The following is a 19,867-nucleotide window of genomic DNA, read 5'->3' on the forward strand; positions in this document are numbered from 1 at the left end:
TGGTCTTGGTGGGGTTTCTCGAGCTGCAGCCTCCAGATGTAGTCTAGGCTGGCCTGGCATGTTTATCATGCCTTCCTCAGCCTCCCACGTGCTGGGAGATGTCACTATGTCCAATGCTCCAGTTCATTTTTTTGTTTGTTTCCTAGTTCATTTTTAAATCTTGCAAACCAACTCATGGTAACATGGGTAAAATGTCTCACAAACAAACCTAACTGGTCAAACTAGTTAAACTGTAATACATTCATTACATATATATGCACCACAAAATTATTCTCAGCACTACCAGAGATGCCAGAAACTTAAACATCTAAGAAGTCACTTTTTCTTCAGACTAAACCCTACATATAATGTATCATCTATCTGGGTTGTTTGTTTCTTTTCTTTTTCTTGGGCTGGCTAGTTCCAAGACAGCCAGGGTTATACATAGAAACCCTGTCTTGGAGAGAAAAAAAAATCTTTCCTCCCATACCCAAGAGTATTAGGGCAGCACAAATTGGACTCAATGAGTGTTTTAAAAGAGAAAGAAAACGCAAAGTCGGGCAGGAGGGAAGTAAGGAGCAGGGGAAGAGGGTTAATATGATCAAACCACACAATATATTTTTTTTAAAAAAACTTTTCTTTGCCATATACACACACACACATCTGTGTGTGTGTATAGTGTACATCAAAAAAAGGCATTTAGAATTTGGATCTACTTTATTTAACTACTTATTTACTTAACTATTTGTTTACTTTCCTTTTTTAAAGTCCCCATGAGTGTGTGTATGAGAGAGAAAGTGAGTGAGAGAACGAGAGAGAGAGAGAGAGAGAGAGAGAGAGAGAGAGAGAGAGAGAACGAGAACCATAAGGAAAGAATGTTACTACAAAACAGAGTAAGGTCTTTAGTTACTTTCAACTTTGAGACAGACTCTGAAAAAGCTACTGATCTATCAGTCAGATTCTGGGAAGGCTGCTCTGCTTCCATGACTAACCACAAGAACTGAGAAGCTTGTAGCTGCAATGAGTCCTCCAGGGGAGCCTCTCACCAAGGCCTTCCCTCACCCTCCAGAAGAGAGGAGGAACGGGACAAGTGGTGCAGGGCATCCAGGAGCTGCCTGTGGGCAGGGCAGGCAGGCAGGCCGGCCCCTGGGATGAGCTGCTCACCGGTCTCTGAGCACAAACAGTTGCCCTGTGCTGTCCGCCCCGTGCGCTCCCAGCCACAGGTGAAAAGGTGAAATGGGCAAAGACTGATCAAGCTGCTCTCAGGCAGTGATGCCTCCTTTCAGTATCAGATGGCTGGAAGGAGATGCTCCTATGTGATGGAACACACTTCTGAGTTCAAACTGCCGTTCTGTCCAGAGGAACTATCCTATCCCTGTTATACTTGCATCTGAAGGCACCAAATTCTTTTGCCCAAATTGGTTCCCTGCTGTTTGCTAATAATCTTATGGAAACATTGACAACTCCGAAGAGTTCCGTTACTAAAACCCATGGAGAGTCAAGAGTCCAGATGGTCATTATATCCTCATGACTGCTGCAGTGCGGTGCAGCCGGAAGGGCGCTGTCCTGACCAGACGTTCTGGAGTCACTTGTGGGCTTCTGGCATACTTGCCAGAACACTAGCTGTTCTCATGCCCACTGGCTGCTATGAGCATGTCACCAGGGCTGCTCAAGCAGTTGGTAAACATTTACTGAGCTCAACTGAGGAAAATGGTGGTAATGCATCCACAGATAACCAGTCCACAGCTACTGCTGGAAAAGAAATGCAGTGGTGCATGCTGGATAAGTTCCACTGGTCCATGAGGAAAACTTGGAATAGGCAGAGAATGACAAACCAAGGCAAGCAGCATAAACTCAAAGCACAAATGGAAAAAGAGTGTCCTGAGGGTGATAGGCTCAGTGTGACACACCTGGACGGTGTCAGGAGCTGGTAAAACAGAACACAAAGAGAGATCATGGCCAGATTACAAGAGCCACTGAGGCACAAGCAGAGGTTCCAAACACTCAAGTCATGCTCAGATCCACCCCAGAGAGTTAGGATCCCAAAGATCTGTGTATGATGAGGTCTGGAGAGATGGAAAAGAGGCCTACTAATGTTTCCTCATAGGCCAAGCAGGAAGCAGGCACAGGGCCTGGAAGTGTTGCAGGTGTGTGTCATACCCAACAGGGGGGTGAGAGGGCCCTGGTAGGACATGCACGTAAGAGCAGGTGACACGGGAATCATTTGCTGAGTATCAACCACTGCTCACACCCCCACGAAGTTTAGTCAACAAGGAAGCCCAGCAAGGAGAAGAGGGAGGGAAGGTCCCTGAGAAAACACCAGATGGCTGCAGACAAGCAAAGACAGCTGGGGGTAGGGAAAGGAAGAGGCACCTAGGAAGCTATAGATGGGTGAGTTAGGAAGCAAGAGGGGCAAAGTAGCAGACCAGAGAAGATCCATGTTCAAGCTGAGAGGTGCAAAGAAATGAGAAAAACCAGCAGTCACCCCGGGACACTGGCAAGCTGTGTGACAGACAGGAAGATGCAGGACTGCGGTGCATCTTTAGTTTCTCAAATTGCTCACCAGAGATGCTGCTCCTCTGGGTAGGCTTGCCTGTAATTCTATCCTTACCAGGCTGGGACATTAGCTTAAATGATAACCCCTTTATACCATAGCAGAAATTAAACACCTCTAAATACGGCTTTCTACTCCTAAACTTTCAAAACCTGCCCAAGCAAGCATATTAACTGTGGAGTCTCTCTGCTTCATAAAGTCATAACTTAGCCAGGCATGGCAGTATGCCTGCAGTTCCAGCACTCTGGAGATGAAGGTAAGAAGAGCAGCCTGGGCCATCTGGGCTGTAAGACTCTCAAAATGCAAACAAAACTGAATACAGAACAGAGAGAAATAAGCCATCAAGGATGGAAGCCTCCTCCCTGACGGCTACTTGTCACACTGCTAAAGGACAGGACGCTATGCAGGCTGCTGAGGGAGCACTCTCACTGAGTCTTTCTCAGCTGTGTTACACTACTGACCGGCCAGTGCCTATGGCACTGAATCCATAAGGTAAACCAACCTCCCGTGTTGCATGTGAGACCTACTCCAAGGGAAGGATTCAACTGGTACCATAAACCTGTCCACATGCTGTGCCCATCTAACTGCTATCTCAATCATGGTGTTTCTACCTACAGATTAGTGTAGGCAAGTGGTAAGGGATACTCAGCCACAGGTGGGACTTCCGTAATGCCTCCTCCTTAACATCAAGGGCTGGGAAGGAAAGAATGGAGGCGTCAGAGGGAGGACTAGAGGATAGAGAATGCCTGTGAGGTCTTGTCTTAGAGGAGCAATGTCTACTGGCCAAGACCTTCGCAAGATCAGACCTGTCTAGGCTAGTGAGATGGCTGAGGGGTAAATGTACTTTATTGCCATGCCTAACAACCTGAATTCAGCAGCAGGGACCCACACATACTGTAAAAAGAAAACCAACTTCCACAAGTTTTCCACTGTTCTGGGTGAATATAATACTAACTAACTAAATAAATAAATGCAATTTTTAAGAGTTTAAGATTAGGCTGGAGAAATGGCTCAGTGGTTACTCTTCCAGAGGTCCTGAGTTCAACTCCCAGCAACCACATGGTGGCTCACAACCATGAGATATGGCGTCCTCTTTTGACATGCAGGCGGAACAGTATCCCCGTGACCTATATGCACACAATGGTAGCAGAGGGGGAAGGGATTCACAAACCTTCACTCCTCCCCGAGTATCTATAGAAAGCTAATGGTTGCAGGGCAAGGTTTCAACATGCTCTGTAGTGCATCCATTGCAAGAAACCTATGCTCCTAGAATAACTTGACCCACAATCTTAAAAACAACCCTAAGGAAACTCAGTAGGTCATCAAAAATAGTAAATCAAAAAATAAATGAAGACAGAAAGTAGAAGAGGTTCTGGGAAGGAAGGGAAGAAAGGGGGAAGAGGGAGTAAATATGATAAAATACCTTACATGTATGCATAAGGTGGCCAAAATAAAGCCTATTATTGTGTATAATTAACATATGCCAACTAAAATAATCAGAAACAGAAAGAGAAAGCTTGTGTGTATTTATCACCTAGACTCACAGGCTTCTCTTTATCCTCCCTTTACCATGGAAGGAAGGAGGGAGGAAGGGAAGGAAAATAATTTTCTTTAAATTGTTTTTATTAACAACTGCCTTGGCCTGTTGATAGGGCAGAACTTAGGTAGGCGGGGAAGACAGAATTGAGTGCTGGGAGAAGAATCAGAGAGATGCCATGGATTCGCTGGAGACAGATGTTGGGAATTTTACCCAGAAAGCCACTGCCACGAGGCGATATATAGATTAATAGAAATGGGTTAATATAAGAGTTAGCCAATAAGAAGCTATAGCTAATGGGCCACACAGTGTATCTGTGTGGTTATTTCGGGGCTAAGCTAGCCAGGCAGCCAGGAAGAACAAGTGGCCTGGCTCTCTTTGCAACACTCCCTCCCTCCCTCTCCCCTCCCCTTCAACCCTCTCCCATTATCCCCATGCTCACAATTTACTCAGGAGATCTTGTTTTTTCTACTTCCCATGTAGATTAGATCCTCTCTCAGGGTCCTCTTTGTTGTTTAGGTTCTCTGGGATTGTGAATTATAGGCGAGTTTTTCTTTGTTTTATGTCTAAAAGTCACTTGTGAGTTAGTATATATTATATTTGTCTTTCTGGGTCTGGATTACCTCACTCAATGTGATGTTTTCTAGATCCATCCATTTGCCTTCAAATTTCAAGATGTCATTTTTTTTTTCCACTCTGTAGCACTCCATTGTGTAAATGTACATTTTCCTTATCCATTCTTCAATTGAGGGGCATTTAGGTTGTTTCTAGGTTCTGGTTATGACAAACAATGCTGCTATGAACATAGTAGAGCACATGTTCTTTTTTTTTTTTTTTTTTTTGGTTTTTCAAGACAGGGTCTCTCTGTGGCTTTGGAACCTGTCCTGGAACTAGCTCTGTAGACCAGGCTGGTCTCGAACTCACAGAGATCCACCTGCCTCTGCCTCCCGAGTGCTGGGATTAAAGGCGTGCGCCACCATCGCCCGGCTTGAGCACATGTTCTTATGGCACCATTGAGCATCCTTTACATGTATACCCAAAAGTGGTATTACTGGGTCTTGAGGAAGGTTGTTTCCTAATTTTCTGAGAAATCGCCAAACTTATATCCAAAGGGGTTGTACCACCTTGCACTCCCACCAACAATGCAGGAGTGTTCCCTTTACCCCACATCCTCTCCAACATAAATTGTCATCAATGTTTTTGATCTTGGCCATTCTTACAGGTGTAAGATGGAATCTCAAGAGTTGTTTTTATTTGCATTTCTCTGATGACTAAATGTTGAACATTTCCTTAAGTCACATCCTCTCCAACATAAATTGTCATCAATGTTTTTGATCTTGGCCATTCTTACAGGTGTAAGATGGAATCTCAAGAGTTGTTTTTATTTGCATTTCTCTGATGACTAAATGTTGAACATTTCCTTAAGTGTCTTTCAGCCATTTTAGATTCCTCTATTGAGAGTTCTCTGTTTAGGACTGTACCCCATTTTTTATTGATTATTTGTTCTTTTGATGACCAATTTCTTGAGTCCTTTGCATATTTTTAAGATCAGCCCTCTGTCCAATGTGGGGTTGGTGAAGATCTTTACCCATTCTGTTGGCTGCTGCTTGTCTTGTTGACCATATCCTTTGTTTTACAGAAGCTTCTCAGTTTACAGAGGTCCCATTTATTAACTGTTTCTTTTGGTGTCTTTGCTACTGGGGGTTATATTTAGAAAGTGGTCTCCTGTACCAATGTGTTCAAGTGTACTTCCCACTTTTTTTATGAGGTTCAATGTGGCTGGCTTCATGTTGAGGTCTTTGATCCATTTGGACTTAAGCTTTGAGCACGGCAATAGATCTGGATCTATTTTCATTCTTCTACATGTTGATGTCCAGTTATACCAGCATCATTTGTTGAATATGCTTTCTTTTTTCCATTTTATATTTGTTGCTTCTTTGTCAAAAATGAAGTAGGTGGTCGTAGGTGTGTGGATTATTATCCGGGTCTTCGATTCGGTTCCATTGGTCCTCCTGTTTATTTTTATGCCAATACCAGGCTATTGTGATGCCTCCACAAGTTCCTTTATTGTACAGGATTGTTTTGGCTATTCTAGGTTTTTTTCGCTTTTCCATATGAAGTTGACTGTTTTTGGTAAGACTGCCATTTTTACTATGTTAGTTCTACCTACCCAAGAGCATGGGAGATCTTTCCATTTTCTGGTGTCTTCTTCAATTTCTTTCTTCAAAGATCTACAGTTCTTGTCATACAGGTCTTCCACTTGTTTGGTTAGAATTACTCCAAGATATTTTTTATGTTATTTGTGGCTATTATGAAGGGTGATATTTCTCTAATTTCTTTCTCAGTCCATTTATCATCTGTGTAAAGGAAGGCTACTGATTTTTTTTTAATTAATCTTGTATCCTACTATATTATTGAAGCGTTTATGAACTGTAGAAGTTCCTTGGTAGAATTTTTTGGGTCACTTAGTAAACTATCTTATCATCAGCAAATAGTGAGTTTGACTTCTTTGGAGGAAGATCATTTTATAGTTTTTATTTGATTGGTTTTTTTGGCTGACTTTTTGTTTATTTGTTTTTGAGACATGGTCTATGTAGCTCAGGCTGTCCTGGAACACACTATTTAGGGCCGAGCTGGCTTCACAGAAATTTGCCTGCGTCTGCCTCCTGAATGTTGTGATTAAAAGTATGTCACACTTATGCCATGCTATGCCCATCTAGAAAAATACTTCAGTCTTTCAGGCCATAGTTTCTCTTCACCTTCATGTCCACATTTACCAATGCTTTCAATTTACATGAACCTACAAAGAAAAAACTCTCATATGCAATGTGATGGCACACTCCCATAATCCCACAGAGAGACAGTGAGGCAGGAGGATCCGAGTCTAAGGCCAGCCTTGGCTATACAAAGACAAAGCTTGTTTGTCACAGGGTTATAAACAAACTACCCCAATTCCTCGCAAGAGTCAGCTAAAACAACTCTGGGTTTGGCAAATACCTACTACCCCCAAAAAGATTTAAGATGGAAAAAAATTAAGAGCTTTAGCTGGGTCTGCAATTGCAGCACTGGGAGGTGGAAGCAGGATCACAAAAACGTAAGTTCAAGGCTAGGTTGAGCTATACAGAACAACAAAACATGACCTTGAGATAGTTCCTACGTGGTGAAGAGAACCAACTCCCACAGCTGTCCTGTGACCTAGACACACACACTAAGTAAATGTAGTATTAGTAAATGTAATAGTAAATTAGACAGAATATTTAATTTTAAAGCAAAATTTAAAATGACCACTTTAATATTAAACATTTCTAAAATTATGCCCAACTTGGAGTTGAAGGAATGCCTCAGCAGTGAAGAGCACTGGCTGTTCTTGCAGAGGACCTGGGTTTAGTTCTTAGTACCCACATGGTTGCTCACAACATTACGTAACTCTGGTTCCTGAAAAACCTATATCATCTTCTGACCTCCACAGACACATAGTGCAGATAAACATGCAAATAAAACACTCTTACACATGAACTGAAACTTGAAAACATCTTCTTAAAAGATTATACTAGTCTGGCAGTGGTGCAGCATGCCTTTAATCCTAGCACTCAAAGAGGCAGAGGCAGGAAGATCTCTGTGAGTTCAAGGTCAGCCTGGTCTACAGAGCAAGTTCCTGGACAGCCAGAGCTAAACCCTGTGGGGGGAGCTAAAATAAAACAAATAAAAAATAAAATAAAACAAAACAAGCAAAAAAAAATGATTCTAAACTGGGTTAGGAATGTAGCTTAGCAGTAAACACTTAGACTGGCACTTACACAAGGCTCTAGGTCCAATCCTCCATGTAAATAATAAATTAGTGAATAAATATACACAATACACATTCCCACTGTCAGCTAACAGCTACTTCTCCTCAGTTACAGCAGTGCTCATCCTGCCTCTGAAACTCCTACATGTGTACAACTACAACTCAACCAGCAGAGTAGTTCCTGTGAGGTCAACCGGCTTCTTTACAGTTTTTTTGTTTGTGTTTATTTGCTTTTGAGACAGGATTTTACATTATACTCAGGCTGGATTAGAACTTACTATGGTAATTCAAGACCCTGTGGTTGGTCTCAAATTAATGGTAAGCCTCCTACCTCAGCCTCAAGTAGTGGGATTATAGACATAGCCTAATCTAGTCCGTTTTTACCAGCCTTAGTAAGTGCTCAATAATATTGCTGAGTTACTCTTACAAGGGACAAAGGGGCCAGTTCCCAGCATCTCCATGGCAACTCACAACCACTCAAACTCCAGTTCCAAGGAACTCAATGCCTCTTCTGATCTCCGGGGGCAATAGGGCCACATGTGATGTACACACATGCAGGTAAAACACTCATACAATAAGTAAACTTTAAAAAAGAAAGAGGAAGGGAGGGAAGGAAAAGAAAGAGAAAAGAGAAAATTCTGCTGCCTTTATACAGGACCCAAAAGGAAGATACAAGTTATTAAATCACTTCCAGTCTTGCTCACCGAGCAAAGAGCCATGCCTGGCTAATGTGTTAACTATCAGGGTTCATTAAGAATTGCTTAAAAAAATTTTATCTTACATTAGCAAACTGTACTTTAAAAATAGTGCCAGGGGCTGGAGAGATTACTCAATTGACAAAGTGCCTGCTGCGCAAGTCTGAAGACTCAACTTTGTATCCCCAGAGCCCACATATGAAACTGGCAGTGGAAGGAATGCATCTGTAACCCCAGGGGACTACACTGGGGAATTAGAGACAGGAGAAACTTGAAGGCTTGCTGACCAGCCAATCTAGCCAAAATGGAAAGCTATAGATTCACTGAGATCTTGTCTCAAAATATAAAGTGGAGGGCTAACAAGATGGTTTAGTGGGTGAAGGAACTTGCTGTGCAAGCCTGGCCACCTGAGTTTGATCCCCAGAGTCCATGTAAAGGAAGAAGGAAAGAACCACAACATTGGGGGCTGGAGAAATGGCTCAGCAGTTAAGAGTACTGATTGCTCTTCCAGCACCCACATGGCAGCTCACAACTGTCTGAAAAATCCAGTTCCAGGGGATCTGACACCTTCACACCAATGCACATAAAATAAAGATAAATATATCATAAAAAAATTAAAAGAAAAACCACAACATTGTTCCCTGACCTCCAAACATGCAGTGTGACACACACACACATACACTCCCGCACAAATATAACTGCATACAAATAATAATAATTTTAAAAATTAGCAACAAGGTAGAAAGCAATAGAGGAACAGACCCCCCAACCTCACAGTCTTTGGCCTGCATACATGCATGCACCATGCACACAGAAGGAAAGCCAGGCAAAGGAGAATCCTAAGGCTTACATGTCCTTAACTCTAAGTCACTGGAGTTAAAGGTTTTTAAGTTCTCAAACAATAACTCATCTCTTTGCTTTTTCTTGTCTACTTCCCCAGATACTACATATCACAGCATCTACTTTGGGAAACTTTCCAGATGATAGAATTCTGCTGTGACTGAAGTGAAGCCTAGGGTCTGGCTGCTCATGGCTATACTTAGCAAAGCCCATCTGAGCTGGCATGTCTTCTGAAAGCAGCTCACACCCGCTGAGGGCAAGCAGCCCTAAGGCCAGGCTGTATGCCTCTTCCCTGCCTCCTATCAACTATGCTATGTTTCTGTGGCCCAATTTCTCCACCTGAGTGGGGAAAAGTCTTAATTAAAATGAAAGGAAGAAAACGCACCCAAAGCAAAGCTCCTGCTGGCAGAGCAACTCTCCGAGTCAGGTCTCACAGCCCTTCACTCAGAACATCAGGGCAAGAGGTGTCCACCACCTCCAGCTTTCAGACAACTGACCCAGTGCAACAGCTGCAGGAGACAAATGCTGCACGGCCAGCTGTAACGTGCAGCAGAAAAGAGCAAGTCTTAGAAGTTGATTAGAGGCAGTGATTTCAAACAAATGTCTCACAAATGGAAAAACATTACCAGAAAAAAAAACTCTAAAACTATTTTTTTTAAATTTATTTATTTATTATGTATACAATATTCTGTCTGTGTGTATGCCTGCAGGCCAGAAGAGGGCACCAGACCTCATTATAGATGGTTGTGAGCCACCATGTGGTTGCTGGGAATTGAACTCAGGACCTTTGGAAGAGCAGCCAGTGCTCTTAACCTGAGCCATCTCTCCAGCCCCTCTAAAACTATTTTAGAATTTCAAGATAGCCCCGGAAATGACTGTTTTGTTTTTACGTGCATTGGTGTTGTTTATGTGCACTTTGTCTGCCTGTATATCTGTGTGAGGGTGTTGGATCCCCTTGAACTGAAGTAACAGTTGTTGAGTGCTAGGAATTGAACCTGGGTTCTCTGAAAGAGCAGCCAGTCCTCTTAACCACTGAGCATCTCTCCAGCCCCAGGAAATGGGTTATCTCACCCTAAAGGAAGCATATCTTGCTGACTCAGCCTCAGAATTAGAAGGTTAACTAACACTTGTATTAAGCCAGTAGTTTATTTATTACATCAACCGACAATATTAATAATTTATCCTTCTCTTTTATATACAATTATCAGAAAAGAGTTACAAACAAAAGAACCTATTCCAGTGGGGACGTCAGTCACTTGGGCTTCACTTCCCACTTTCAGAAGACCCCAGCCTCTGACTCTCTGGATCACCTGTTGTTCACTCTTCACCCCAGCACTGAGTAAGTTCAGCACAGCACAGCAGCCAGTGTCCAGCAAGCAACACTGAAAGTAATAGTTAAGATGCCAAGTTGAGTGAGCTTGCCAATGGGTGCAGACAAAGGTTGTTACCATGGCCTTAAACTGTAATGAGGACCAGCTAGCCCACACTTCAGACTATTGATGCCAGACTAGTTCAACAGTGAAACTTCTCTGGACAAGAAAGAAAGATATGTGGACCCAAAGATTAAGTCACAAGCCACTATTTTCTTCTGGGACACCAATGCATAGATGGTAGAAACTAAGTCAAGGGTATTTTCTACAAACTACAATTAAAACAACACAGGCTGGCATGGTGGCACATACCTTTAACCCCAGCATTTGGGAGGCAAAGGCAGGTGAATCTCTTCAAGTTTAAGGCCAGCCTTGTCTACACAGCAAGTTCCTGCTAACAAGAGCTACAGGGAGAGATCCTATCCACCCCCACCCCAAACACAACAACAACAAAAAGGAGGGGAGGAGGAGATCTCTGTGAGTTCGAGGCCAGTCTGATCTACAGAGTGAGTTCCAGGACAGCCAGGGCTACACAGAGAAACCCGGTCTTGAACCCCACCCCCAAAAAACAAAACAAACAAAAAATTATTAAATTAAAAATTAAAAAAAGAAAGAAAGAAAAAGAAAAGCCAGGTGGTGGTGGCGCATGCCTTTAATCCCAACACTGGGGAGGCAGAGGCAGGTGAACCTCTGTGAGTTCGAGGCCAGCCTAGTCTATGAGCTAGTTCCAGGACAGGCTCCAAAGCTACAGAGAAACCTTGTCTCAGAAAGAAAGAGAGAGAGAGAGAGAGAGAGAGAGAGAGAGAGAGAGAGAGAGAGAGAGAGAGAGAAGAAAAAGAAGACAGACAACAAAATCAAGTCCAGTGAGGCAGTTCAGCAGGCAAAGACATTGCCCAAGTCTGACAATCAACTTGATTCCCAAGCCCACACGGTGGAATGATCTGAGAACCAGTGCCTCTGTGCATCATTATCCTCTGCCCTCCACAGTGCCCGCCTCCAGGACACACACAAATAAAGATAATTTTTTTTTTTTTTTTTTTTTTTTTTGCTTTTTTCAAGACAGGGTTTCTCTGTGGTTGTGGAGCCTGTCCTGGAACTAGCTCTTGTAGACCAGGCTGGTCTCGAACTCACAGAGATCCGCCTGCCTCTGCCTCCCGAGTGCTGGGATTAAAGGCGTGCGCCACCACCGCCCGGCGTAAAGATAATGTTTTTAATTTTTAAAAAGGAAACAAAATTTTTAGGTTAAAAAAGATGACATTTTTAAGCCTGTTCTAAAGCATCAAAACCACTGACAGGATGGTGGCAAGCCATGGCCGCTACTTTTTGACCTAAGATGTTCACAGCACACTCTGGCCTCTGGTTTCTGTCACCCCCAGTATTTTCTCAATCATTCCATTCAACCAAACCTCAACTTCTTTTCACCTAAAGGCTTTTTTGTTTTGTTTTCGAGACAGGGTTTCTCCGTGTAGTTCTGGCTGTCCTCAAACTCACTCTATAGACCTGGCTGTTCTTGAACTCACAAGATCCGCCTACTTCTGCCTCAAGAGTGCTGGGACTAAGGGCATGCCATCCACCTACCCCACCCCTCCCCAGGCAGGCTAAACACTTTGCTACAGAGAAACCCTGTCTCGAAAAATCCAAAAAAAAAAAGAAGAAGAAAAAAGTAAACTAAGATTTTAAAAGAAATGTTATCAGAACTCAAGCCTAATCATGACAGGAACATACTCTAGATTTGCTTATTAGCTGGTCCTGAAACATGAAGGTCAGTGCCCCCATTGGTGACTTTGGATTATTAGTTCAGAGTCTAGATATGAGGCAAACCCTGTTAGTGGAACCAAATACAGCAGGACCTGTTCAGTGTCTAAGAACCCAGATGTCCGTAGCATGACAACTGTTAGGAGCCAGAATGTCTAGGCAGCATGATTCACCAACAGCACTTCAACCTTGAGTCCTATTATCAATCCCCAACTGCACAAAAAAAAAAAAAAAAAAAAAAAAAAAAAATCCCCCACAGCAGAGTACTCTTTCTGGAAAACACAAAATGCAAAAAACTTTTGAGTGTGCTTCCCGCCTTTACCTCACTCTCCTCCCCTCACAGCCTTGTGGAAGAACAGTTTCTAGCACACACAGATGGCACAGCGGTTAAGAGCACTGGCTGTTCTTCCAGAGGTTCTGAGTTCAATTCCCAGAAACCACATAGTGGCCCACAGATGAGATCTGTAATAAGATCTGGTACCCTCTTTTGGCCTTTCTTTTAAATAAAAATAAAATAAAAACCCTGTAACAAGGGATCTGTGGCTGGGCGGTGGCGGTGCAAGCCTTTAATCCCAGGACAAAAAGGGGATCCATGTACACACGCTGTACACACTCTGCTGTCTAGAGCTGCTACTGAATGCAAGTAACAAATATGCCTCCCATAAACCACCAGGAAATATAAATTAGAGGATTCAAAGATGGCTTCCAAAGTCCAAGAAATGATTATAAATAAATGGGGTGGGGATGAGTGAAAATGAACATGTGCACACTGCTTACCTGGCAGGACAAACAGTCCCTACCTTCCTCAAAGAGGCTTTGATTCAAAAGTAGAAATACAGGTTGCCTACTGTGCCAGCACATAACTGCAACCCCGGCACTAAGGGAAAGGACAGCCACAAACTTGAGGCCAACGAGGTTTGGGTTCCAGGCTAGCCAGGGCTACTCATCAAAACTCTGCCTTAACATAAGGATGCAAAGAAGCAAGTAAAGGTGGAAACTCCCACAGTCAAGGCAGGTGAGGTGTTCTTGGAAAAATGAACTCCTTCCAATTATGCAATGGAGACCAGGTCATGCAGCTGACCCTGTGGCCATTCTGCCTACCTCTGTGTCCCAGGAGTCCTGGAAGATGGGGTTCCTACTGCTTCTTTTGGTCTGGGGTGGGAGGTGGTTGTCATCATCATTGCCATTTCTTCTCCTTTTCCTAAAATTTAAACACAAAGAAGAAAAATAAGCAGTTAGGGAGCTTGCAGATACTTCAATTATAAACCACAACAACACACAAAAAAATGTACCCTCTAGGCTAAAAAAATTAATCTACCACTGTTGGATCCTAGAGTCCAAACACCGAGGAGGAGTCACCCCAAGAGACCACCTGTCACACCACAGCTGATGTAAAAGAATGAGGATTTTATTAATTCTGTCATGACAGGGTCTTTCAGCATTCGGGAGGCCAGAAAGACCCCGAATAGCTGGTACAGGCTACTTTTTTTTTTTTTTTTTTGATTTTCGAGACAGGGTTTCTCCATAGCTTTTTGGTTCCTGTCCTGGAACTAGCTCTTGTAGACCAGGCTGGCCTCGAACTCCCAGAGATCCGCCTGTCTCTGCCTCCCGAGTGCTGGGATTAAAGGCGTGCGCCACCACCGCCCAGCTACAGGCTACTTTTAAAGGAAAAAGCCACAGAAGCAAGGTGGGTGTCTGGGGGTTGTTCTTTGATTATTATGTTTGGCTTATTCAAAAGGGCTATTACCAATAATTGGCTGGAGAGCAGTTGCCAGGTAAGAGAAAACATCTAAGGGTCACTTTGACCCCTTTCCCAGGGGCTGAATCAAATCAAGTCTCCGGGAGGCCTCCCACCTGGCATGTACATCAGGAACTGGGTCAACAACTTTTTTTTTTTTTTTGGTTTTTCGAGACAGGGTTTCTCTGTGGCTTCGGAGCCTGTCCTGGAACTAGCTCTGTAGACCAGGCTGATCTCGAACTCACAGTGCTGGGATTAAAGGCGTGCGCCACCATCGCCCGGCCTGGGTCAACATCTTAAAGGTTATCTGCCCCAATTTCTGGAGAGCATTCACAAAGACTAATTGTTAGATTCCTGGTTGGGGGGGTCACTACTGCTGAGAGGCCTCAGAGTTGTCAGAAATGGCTTTAGAGTTATTTTAAGAGCTCTACTACAACCACGACACCCCAGTGGGAGAATTCTAATATTCCAATGCTGGACACTAAGCCGAGACAGCTAGCGAGGCCGAGCCTTATGGAGAAAGACTAGTTTCCAAACACCTGCTGGGAACAGAGAGAGGAGGAGGGTAACAACTCAGTTTCCTTTACCACAAATCCTAAAATTATAACTCTAACCCCACTCCACTCCCTGCCCCACAGAGCACTGAAGTGAGGACGCTGACTGCCTGTTTGTCCTGAAATACACACAACATTCTGTCATACAGAATGCAGAGGTGAGAGGTCCTAAAGCCCTGCTGGGGTGAGGTGGGGCAATTACTTTTCTGAGCCATCACTGAAAACGCTTGGCTACACCACTATCACCATTACATCACTGCACTGGGCTGTCACTCAGTGACAGAATATTCTGGTTAAAACTGCCAGGTAAAAGGTGGGGAATAAATCACATCTTTCTCCAGCAAGTGCTTTCAGTCAGTATAAAAGAATATATGTTTATTTAAACTATCTACAATAATTAGGGCTATCAGAAGGATTTTAATCCCAAACTAGAAAACCGGAATAAATCAAAGGAGGAAGAGCTCCAGAACCAACTGCCTGGGATAACCTGCCCAAAATGGCAGGCACTAATAATGTGGCCATTTAAATTTAAATAAAACAAAACTTAAAATCCACATCCTGCTGGGTGTGATGGCTTGCATGTCTAATCCCAGAATTCAGGAAGCAGAGGCAGGAGAATCACTGCAAGTTCAAGGCCTGTTCTGTACAGTGAGCTCCAGGTCAGCAATCTAAGTCTGTCTCAAAAAAAGCAAAATTAATTAATTTAGAAATAAAAAAATCTAGTTGCTGCCAGGCACAGTGGCTATGCTATAATGCCAGCAAGCAGGGAGCTGAGGCTGGACAATCACTGCACATTTGAGGCCAGCCTGGCCACATCGTGAGACCTTATCTCTTTACACTGAGCAGCAGTCTCTTCGCTACAGAAGCTCTACTGGATCACCATATGGAGCTTTGACTCAGCAAAGAGTGCCAGGCGCATCTCATCACCAATATACAGAGAATGGCCAACAAAACAAAACAAAACAAAAAACAGGCTGTGCCCAACCCTGTGATCAGCCAGCACCTCCTTCAGGTTACTTCACACAGCTACCCCAGACTCGGACACACCACCTACTACCTTCCCAGTCTCACTGCTCAACTATGACCAAGCACTCACTGGACCACTCAGAGTGCCAGGACTCACTCATCCCAAGATGTGTCTAATGCCAGCCCCTGCTGTTCTTACACCAGCCTTCAGTACTGAAGCTAACTTCCTCACAGGCTGAGTCACATCAACCCAATGTGCTACTAGCGCATTCACGAGAGGCTGGCTGCAGCCCTGTAGCTACTGCTGCTGTAGCCATGCCCAGCATAAATATACTGTGGAAGCACACAAACCCTAACATCTTCACGCACAACCACAGTTAACCACATAGAACGATTTCCAGGACAACCAGGGCTACACAGTGAACACCCCCCCCAATAAACAAACAAATACAAAGCAAAAAAAAAAAAAAATCAAGAATAAAATTTATCAAAGACTACAGACAGAACTCCTGCTTCACTGGGGAAAAAAAGACTAATTTATTATAGAAAATATTATAAGACAGGCAACTTCCTTGGGGATGTAAAATAAAGCAATGCTTGCTGGGAGTCATGACAGTCAAAGAAAAACTCAGAGGCAGTAGACTGTCTCCAAACGTCTATTATCAGTACGCCAACAGCTGGTTATGCTTGGGGCTGCTGAGTCACTCCCACCAAACTTTATGAGCCTGACCAAAAACTATTATGTCCTCATGGGTAGCAGGGCACGCTTCCTCCCGGTAACGAGACTAGCAGAAGGGCTGCTCTCTAGTTCCCACCTATCTACCTCTGAGAAAGCCATGTGAGAGAGCGGTCAGCTTTCTCACGGTACAGGCGCCATCTCTTGGGTCTCTGAGTTGTCCTCTCCTCTGGGTAGTAATGTTCAGAAGGAACTCTACGAGTCCTCCATTTTCGTTGTTCTTGGCTGTTATTAGATAACTAGAAGCAGCTTTCAATCGCCTTATTACTAAGGCACCCTGTAATTGATCAGATTCTCTCCTTTCCACCTAGGTAAAGAAAACTGTTGGACATCTATTACCCCAAGGACGGCGGACTCCATCACTTTCCTTATTTCTCTTCTGCCCTATCTTGCTGGTCCTCTGGAGAACCTAGGCAGATGGAATCAGAGTACAGAAACTGCCTCTCAAATGGTTTTGTGTGTCTATCTGTTTGTTTGTTTGTTCTGAGACAAGGTCTCACTATGTAGCCTGACTGGCCTGGACATCAAGTTGGCCTCAAATGCAGATTCTCTGTCTCTGAGTGCTGGCTGGGATCAAAAGCAAGTATAACTACACCTCATGTCATGTGTTTCTTTAAAAGAGTTTACTTCTTGCTGTAGGGCATTTCTCCCCACGATTCATACGTAAAAATTAGGGATGTGTGGTAAGTCAGGCTTTCTTACCACCCACATGCCCACCCTTCTACAACCTGCACAGTTGACTGTCAAAGTCTGAAAAAAGTCTGAGCTCAGCTCTACATCTTTTAACTGAGGGACCAGATTCAGAGACAGGAACTGCCTTGGAGATAGACACTGTAGCTGGTCAAGGTAGCTCATGGGTGAAAAGTAGGCAAGAAAGATCTGTCCTCACCAAAGCGCTTATTTTAAAGAAGTCACCAGAAGATAGAAACACACTACGACTCCTGTAAATTAGATACATAAAAGAATTTACAGTCAGTAACTCAGATTACTAGCTTACAGCACTATATAAAAGAATCTACATTCTGTACAAACTCAGACCACTATCTTACAGCACTATATAAAAGAATCTACAGTCAGTACAAACTCAGATTACTAGCTTACAGAACTATAGAAAAGAATCTAGCTGGGCGGTGGTGGCGCACGCCTTTAATCCCAGCAGAGGCAGGCGGATCTCTGGGTTCAAGGCCAGCCTGGTCTACAAGAGCTAGTTCCAGGATAGGCTCCAAAGCCACAGAGAAACCCTGTCTCGAAAAACCAAAAAAAATGAATAAATAAATAAAAAACCTATTCCTGGTAGAAAACGCTGGGGTTTGTCAGGTGAGGGAGACTTTCCAAGAGTTTCCAAATAATGGCAGTCAGCTCAGGCTTACTAATCCTAAAGAGATGACTGTAGCTGGACCATAAATCATCTTCAATAATTAGCAAGATTATGACCTCATGCTATCTGCACAATCAGTAAGATTAAACCTTTAGGTCCTGCATCAATGCCAAAGACCAGATGATAATTTTGATAGGCACCTTATAATTTCCAGTTTAGCTTGAACATCTTGTTCAGACAAGTACAGACTTTCTGCCACAATTACTACATAAACAAAATCAACAATTCAATTCAGTCTAGGGACATCTAGATTTTCAACACTGGACCGAATATGCTCAGGATGTTGGTGAGTTCAATCCCAAGAAATAACTATTTCAAGGAGAAGCCCTGGAAAACAGTGATTACATTCACAACCAATGAATGCATGGAATAAGATACAGGGCTTGGGGGAGATGGCTCAAGACTGAAAAATAGTTGTTGCTGGTGCAGGGGACTGAGGTCTGGTTCCTAGCATCCACATGTTGGCTCACATCCAACTGCAGCTCTAGGTCCAGGAGATCCGATGCTCTCCTCCTATTTCTATGGACACGCGTGGTCTATGTATATACACGCAAGCAAAACACCCATACACCTAAAAATAAATAAAATCTTTTAAAAGAGAAAATAAAAAAGCAATACTATGATGCACCTGAAACTACTATGGAATAAAGAGACGTGAATCTGGATAAACTTAAACGACGCTCTCTGAGTCTGTTCTTCATGAGAAAAACGAGAAAGTAAAACTTGTACAGGTCGTCGAGCTCCGTAGTTAGAGGTGACATTCTAATAAGAAATAATGCGGGCCCTCTTCATTCTGAGGCAGGGCATCCCAACTTACTTCTTCCCACCTTCTTTTTTTTTTTTTTCCCGAGACAGGGTTTCTCTGTGGTTTTGGAGCCTTTCCTGGAACTAGCTCTTGTAGACCAGGCTGGTCTCGAACTCACAGAGATCCGCCTGCCTCTGCCTCCCAAGCGCTGGGATTAAAGGCGTGCGCCACCACCGCCCGGCTCTCTTCCCACCTTCTTGAAGACGAGCATTAACTCGCAATGTTTTCCACCTCCCGCCTCAAAGCCAAACGGCTCCTCAGCCAGACAGTTTAGAATACTGCCTGTTAATGTCACAACCGAGAGTGGGTCACGACCCTCCCGGGTCCATCTGTCCTTCTGGGTTAAAAACAGCTCAGGAGACAGAGCTGCGATCGGCCCTAAGCCCTCCCATCTGCAGGGCTAAGCCCAACCCCCGCCTTTCCCCTGACCTTGGGGCGCCAGCATCTCCCCGCCCCGTCGCGTCCCGTCCCCCTCGGAGGCGCCTTCTTGGGGGGCTGGCCTCTTCAAGCTCCGCTAGTCCTCCCATCCCCCCCCCACTCCCCGCCGCCACCACCACCCGCCTAAATTTAGGACAGGAAAGCTTTAGGTCCACCGTCTGTCTTGTAGGACCGAACAAACCTCATTCCAAAGTGGAAAGGGCAGAAGTCGAAGCAAACCAGAAAAAGACGGAGGAGTAGACCTGGATTCCAGAGAGTCACCTCTCTGGCTCCCCGCAGGGTCCAGGTGTCAGAGGCGGCGCAACCTTCTCCCCGCCTCCTCCGACCGCAGAGCGACGCAGACGGGGCCTCGCAGCACCCCGGCTTCGTGCGCCCCTCGGCTCCATCGCGCAGGGATCCTCGACCGAGGGGCCGCGGGGAGAGTGAGTGGGTCCCTTCGCTCACCTGGGGCGGAGGCGCTCGCTCATGGCCGCTGGTGAAGGCGAGCGACGCGGCGGCGCCGCCCCGCGCCGACAGCGAACGGACGGAGTTGTGTTCCGGCGACCGCCACGCCCACCCCCACGGGCTTGGGCTCTGGCCGCCGCGCGGGTAGAGGCTGCGGGCGCTGAGTACCCCTCAGGCCGACCCGTACCACCGCGACTTCCGGCGTCTCCTCCGCGCCCCCCCATGTCGCAGGCGCCGTGGTACCGTCCTCCTGCGGCTGCGCAGTGGCGGGGACGCCGTTGGCCGCGCTCA

General features: G+C 44.7%; 1 protein-coding gene across 2 annotated transcripts in view; it reads right to left on the bottom strand.

Moving 5' to 3' along the window:
• Fam104a (family with sequence similarity 104 member A) overlaps positions 1–19,815 on the bottom strand; it is a 23,804-nt gene extending 3,989 nt beyond the window's left edge. Inside the window, exons 1-2 of one of the 2 annotated variants that reach the window (XM_057776247.1) lie at positions 19,577–19,815; positions 13,619–13,718 (exon numbers count right to left, since the gene is read on the bottom strand). In XM_057776247.1, the coding sequence (XP_057632230.1) occupies positions 13,619–13,718; positions 19,577–19,800 (324 nt within the window). In that variant the 5' untranslated portion in view covers positions 19,801–19,815. The remainder of the gene's footprint in view (positions 1–13,618; positions 13,719–19,576) is intronic. The other variant, XM_057776248.1, reaches the window with a different exon arrangement.
• Positions 19,816–19,867: the final 52 nt, after the last annotated feature.

Source organism: Chionomys nivalis, chromosome 7, assembly GCF_950005125.1.
Source record: "Chionomys nivalis chromosome 7, mChiNiv1.1, whole genome shotgun sequence".
Lineage (NCBI taxonomy): Eukaryota > Metazoa > Chordata > Mammalia > Rodentia > Cricetidae > Chionomys > Chionomys nivalis.